The sequence below is a fragment of the Quercus lobata genome, chromosome 2, assembly GCF_001633185.2.
Source record: "Quercus lobata isolate SW786 chromosome 2, ValleyOak3.0 Primary Assembly, whole genome shotgun sequence".
Classification (NCBI taxonomy): Eukaryota; Viridiplantae; Streptophyta; class Magnoliopsida; order Fagales; family Fagaceae; genus Quercus; species Quercus lobata.
In genome coordinates this window covers 52,620,945-52,626,827 of record NC_044905.1, presented here as the reverse complement: position 1 = coordinate 52,626,827, position 5,883 = coordinate 52,620,945, and the positions used below count along the sequence as shown (strand labels likewise).

Below are 5,883 nucleotides of genomic sequence, written 5' to 3'. Positions count from 1 at the left end.
CAAAGCTCTTACACTAGATAATACACTATTCACTCTCTTTCTTTTATTGTTCTTTCTCTAATTTTCAGTCCTTCGACTATTTTTCTCTCTTTTTTCCCCCTCTCACTAGGAAGCTCCCTTTCCTTATATACTCCTCAACCCATCGCATCTTGGCCCTTCATCCCCACTTACGCAGACTCTCCCTATGACACTTGTCTTTTTAAACTTCTGTTGAAGGTGGTAAAAGGAGCTGCTTAATTATGAATTCCGCTGTTCAAGTCACTTCCTTATCAATGCAGCTAATAAACCTATTGCCAGTCATTTAATGTGGAGGCAGTAGGTGGAGTTTCACTGGAAACTTCCTTCACCTACCACGATTCTCTCTCTAAACCCCATCCTCCTCATTCAGACTTCCCAAAAGTCTTTTGTCTCTTCTCCTCCTATCCTCGGGTAGATTCCCTCTTCAAGCTCACAATGCCTTTGTAGTGACAACCATAGCTCGTTGTACCCTTTCTCAGTCCTTGGGCCCCCACAAAAGCCATTCACATACTATATACCATCAATATAGCAAAATTTGAAGCATTCATGAATTAGGGTTTTTTCCTTTTTTGATAGATGGGGGTTAGGGATTTTGATCACAAAATTTTCTCACTTTCACTTATTTGTTGTTGTTGTTGTTGTTGTTGTTGTTTTTTTTTTTTTTTTTTTTTTTTTTTTTTTTTTTTTTTTTTTTTTTTTTTTTTTTTTAAGATTATGTTGACAAGTTAGTTTAGGTGTCCATTGATGTGGCAATTTTTTTTAATATTTTTATTTAGGCCGTTTGATACATCGGTTTTTTCCATCCAAGAAATAAGATAGAGACTAAATTGACATGGTATTGAAAGGTTAGAGACCAGATTGACAAAATTGAAATGTTAGGAACTAAATTGAAATATGATGTAAAAGATAGGAACCAAGTACGTAGTTTACCCAAGATAAAATAGAATAAGCTTTTATTGTGATTATCATGAAAATACAAATTTTTAACTAAATTTATTTATTTATTTTTGCTATATTTTAATGGGCAGAGTGTAAAAATTGCGTGGATAAAGAGTGATTAGGTAAATTAGGTATCCATTAATGCCAATATCAGTACTAGGTAGTTTTTTTTTTTTTTTTTTTTTCCTCCTCTGAGTGGTAGAAAATCAAATCAATATCTCTATAGACCACATTTGATAACCGATCAATCCTATTTCCATTTATGTTCATGATGATAAGAATTACATCAACATAATATATTACAAGTTACAACTCATTTTATTTTTTCGCTAACATAGCTTAATTTCCCATCAATATTACAACGCATTGTCCTATCTCATGAGGGTGTCAAAATCATCCACAACTAATACCTTATCACTGTAATCAACCCCAACTAACCTGCCAAGATAGGCTTCTTGGTGCACAATACGCTTGCCGGTGGTCATGTTCCACGCACTAGCAGACGTGTCTAGCCGTCACAAGATCAATTTCCTCACAACATTTTCCGTCCAAATCCCAAGCCGATCTACAAGAAAAAGAAAGTTCTTCGTAGAAATGGGAACTTTCTAATTTTCCATGTGGACATAGATTACTGTTTGACCAGTCCCATTAGCCATATTTTTTATCTTGCACCGTCCATCCGCACACACGAAAAAATAAATATACACACATGGATTAATTCTCACTATAAAAAAAAAAATTTCTAAACCCTACTCTGTATATAAGCATATCTCTGTACTACCCTTCTTCACCATTTTATTAATTCTCTCACTTTCTTTCAGACCAAACACTTTCTTACACACCAACCAAAGGCAAAACTCTCAAAGTCTCTGTCTCTCTCTAATCAATGGCTTGCTCAAGCTCTGCTTTGAAGACCATCTCTCCCCCTATCAAGCTAGCCAACCCAAGATCACACCCCACCTCTTCAGTTACCAATGACTCACTCCTATCATTCAAGCTCTCAAACACATCTCTCACCCAAAACCCTAAATTCCAGTCAAGAAAAAGAAAGTTCTTCGTAGAAATTGTAACTTTCTAATTTTCCACGTGGACATAGATTACTTTTTGACCAGTCCCATAAGGGTGAAAATAGCCAAATATCATGTTTTGGTAAAATTTATGGCAAACTAATACTATTTCGGAAATATTTAGCAATCTACAAATTATTTAGTACTGAGTTCCACAAAATCAAATTCTAAATAGTACTCGAGTTCAATGAACTCGAATTCCTAGTGAGTCGCCAACGTGGCACCGCTGATCTGGAATTTGTGTAATTTAAAAAAATAATGTAGTACTCAATATTACTGAAATCAAGTATTTCTTTATAGTAATCGAGTTTAGTGCAATCGAGTATTTTTTATTTTTTTTCCTTCTTCTACTTTTTGTTTATGTTGGAATGACTTGAACAGTCAAATTTAGTGACTTGACATTAACTAACAAACCATTAAATGGCTTGCATGCCCATGCCAACAAGATGCATGATATTCAAGAAGTTTCATGGGTGAAGAAATGTAAGAGCTTGTATTAAATGTTTTTCATGAATTGTCAAAGAAGATGACCAAGAACAACACCTGACATGCAATCCAAATTCATGCTACCTTTCTTTGGCCATAAAATGCTTGTCATTTTCTTTGACTTGACAAGTTTCATTGACTTACAAGATTAAGTTCCTATGGGAGATAAAAAATAAAAAAGAAGAAAGAGTGTCTCTAAGTGAGAGAGATAGAAAAGAACTCAATTGTATAAAAAAAAATAAAAAATAATGAGAGAGATAGAAAAGAACTCAATTGTATAAAAAATAAAAAATAAAAAATAATGAGAGAGATAGAAAAGAACTCAATTGTATAAAATAAAAAAAAAAGAAAAAAAAAAAAAAGAAAGAGGTACTTGGTATGAAGCTCGAGAACTATAAAGAAGTACTCGATTCAGTAATATCGAGTATTACATTTTTTTTTAATTACACAAATTTCAGATCAGCAGAGTCACGTTGGCAATTCACTAGGAACTCAAGTTTATTGAAGTCAAGTACTATTTAGAACTCGATTTTGTGGAACTCAAATACTAAACTCAAGTTTATTGAAGTCAAGTACTATTTAGAACTCGATTTTGTAAAACTCAAGTACTAAAAGAATGATAAATTATTAAGTATTTCTGAAAGAGTGCTAATTTATCACAAATTTTACCAAAACATAATATTTGACTATTTTCGTCGTCCCATTAGCCATATTTTTTTTCTAGCACCGTCTATCCGCATACTCGAAAAAAAATTATACACACATGGATTAATTCTCACTATAAAAAAATTTTCTAAACCCTTCTTTACCAATTTATTAATTCTCTCACTCTCGTTCAGACCAAACACTTTCTTACACACCAACTAAAAGGCAAAACTCTCAAAATCTCTGTCTCTCTCTAATCAATGGCTTGCTCAAGCTCTGCTTTGAAGACCATCTCTCCCCCTATCAAGCTAGCCAATCCAAGATCACACCCCACCTCTTCACTCACCAATAACTCACTCCTATCATTCAAGCTCTCAAACACATCTCTCACCCAAACCCCTAAATTCCAGTCAATCTCACCCCAAACCCCCAGCTTTTCACTGCCCAAAAGATCATTCACTTGCAAAAGCCAGGCCAACCCATCAGACTCCACAAGACCTAGTAAGTATTTCTCACATTAAATCACTCACCCGCCAATTTTTACACCATACAATCACAGTTTTTGGTATGATCCCCTGTGACCCTTTTGGTTTTTTCCTTCTGTTTTCGCAGCCAACGTTCAGGAATTGCACGTGTATGAGATCAACGAGCGAGATCGTGGAAGCCCTGCCTACCTCAGATTGAGCCAGAAATCTGTCAATTCTCTTGGAGATCTCGTTCCTTTAAGCAACAAAGTAATTTTCTTATGCTCTGTTTGTTTCTCGAGAAAAAGTCAATTATATATGCATGTTAAATCTCTATCCATTGAAAAAAAAAAAAGGTCATGACTTTCTAGTTTCTGTTGTTTTCCAAGATAATCTTTTATGTGAGGACTTAATTATGCAAAGTAATATATTAGTAAAGACTTAGGTCATGTTTGGTAGCCATTTTTATTTTTTATTTTTAAAAACTTGTTTTAGGAATATAAAGAAAAATATTTTTTTGTATTTTTTAAACCAAAAATATGTCTGGCCAGTTAAAATTAAAAAGATATTTCTTTAAAAATATATATATATATATATAAAAATATGTTTATATTAGAATTTAAGTTTTAATACTAATTTATTAAATGAGGTAAATTTATTAAATTAAATGTGTTTTTATTAATTTTTGAAAATTAAAAATTAAAAATAATATTTTACATGTTTTTAATTTTCTTTCTAAATTAAGTTTTGAAAACCGTTTTTATTTTATAAATAATGTAAATTAAGTTTTTTTAATTTTAAAAATAAAAAATAAAATAACGAATAGTTACCGATCATGGGAAAGTATTTCCCATAACAAAGCAGAAGTCAATAAAGACATCCTCTTTTTGCTTCAGGCAAATGACTTTTTTTTGTCTGTTTTCTACTTTTTCGTACATAGTGAATGAACATATCTTTGAATTTTTTTTTTTTTTTTTATTTTAAATGTTCAAGTTGTATACCGGAGACTTGGAGAAACGGTTGGGGATCACAGCAGGAATATGCATTTTGATCGAGAACAAACCGGAAAAGAAAGGTGACCGGTACGAGGCTATATACAGCTTTTACTTCGGAGACTACGGTCACATAGCGGTGCAGGGAGCGTATCTGACATACGATGAGGACACGTACTTGTCAGTGACTGGTGGGTCTGGAATCTTTGAGGGTGTATATGGGCAGGTGAAGCTGCACCAGATTGTGTTCCCAATCAAGATCTTCTACACGTTTTACTTGAAGGGCATCAAGGACTTGCCAAAGGATCTTCTATGCAAGCCCGTGGAGCCCACTCCTTATGTGGAGCCCACCCCAGCGGCAAAGGCTTGTGAGCCCCACGCAGCCATTCCTAATTTCACAAACTAATAGTAATTTTCATATAAATTATTTTACTATTTAGTTTATTTTTTTACTATTTATATATTTTACTATATTTTATAGTACTATTTATGTGTTTTATTGTATTATTTTATCTAATTTTTATTTTTATTTACTATACTTTTTAATAAACAAAATTTAATTTCAGTAAAATAATCTGATTCCAAACAGACCAATATAAATGGACAGGGAATTGTCATGTAATAATGGGTTTTGCCAAATTGTCTTTTTGGAAGTGATTTATATATATATATATATATATATATATATATATTTTATGTGGAGGGTTGATAGTGTTGCATCAAAAGGCTAAAGTGGGAAAGCAGAATAATAATAATAAGTTATTATTATTATGAGTACTTTTTTTAATAGGAATGTGAATTTAGCTTAATCACAAGCATGTGTAGCAATTATATATATGGGCTATATACACAATTATTTATTTTTTCAAAAAACAAAGATAGAAGGCATATGATGATATAATCATATATGGGGTTAATTGAGATGATGGCCATGATGGTGAGTGGCAACAACAATGTTGAGTGCTTTTCCCTTTGTTTTTTAACATAGCATTTAACATTTCACCATACATAGGATGTTTTATTTTTCTGTACACAACATTAAAATAATACATACAATACATTAAAATAACCTTTTAAAAACTCCTATATTAAAAATTTATTTAAAAAAAAAAAAAAAAGCGCACACACACACACACACACAATACCCACGATACCACCCATAACTCACCCCACCAAATCAAAAACCCACTACCACCACCACCTCAAAACTCAACTCAACACAAGACATAGCTGCCAAGATGAACCAATGGCCACCAATCAACAACCACCACA

General features: G+C 32.6%; 1 protein-coding gene across 1 annotated transcript; it reads left to right on the top strand.

Annotated features, from left to right (window-relative positions):
- The first annotated feature begins 3,325 nt into the window (after positions 1–3,325).
- LOC115975828 (allene oxide cyclase, chloroplastic-like) lies at positions 3,326–5,071 on the top strand. The gene is made up of 3 exons (XM_031096838.1): positions 3,326–3,656; positions 3,768–3,889; positions 4,613–5,071. Exons 1-3 carry the CDS (start codon positions 3,416–3,418, stop codon positions 5,015–5,017), a joined length of 768 nt encoding a protein of 255 aa, XP_030952698.1. The 5' UTR covers positions 3,326–3,415; the 3' UTR covers positions 5,018–5,071.
- The last annotated feature ends 812 nt before the right edge of the window (positions 5,072–5,883 follow it).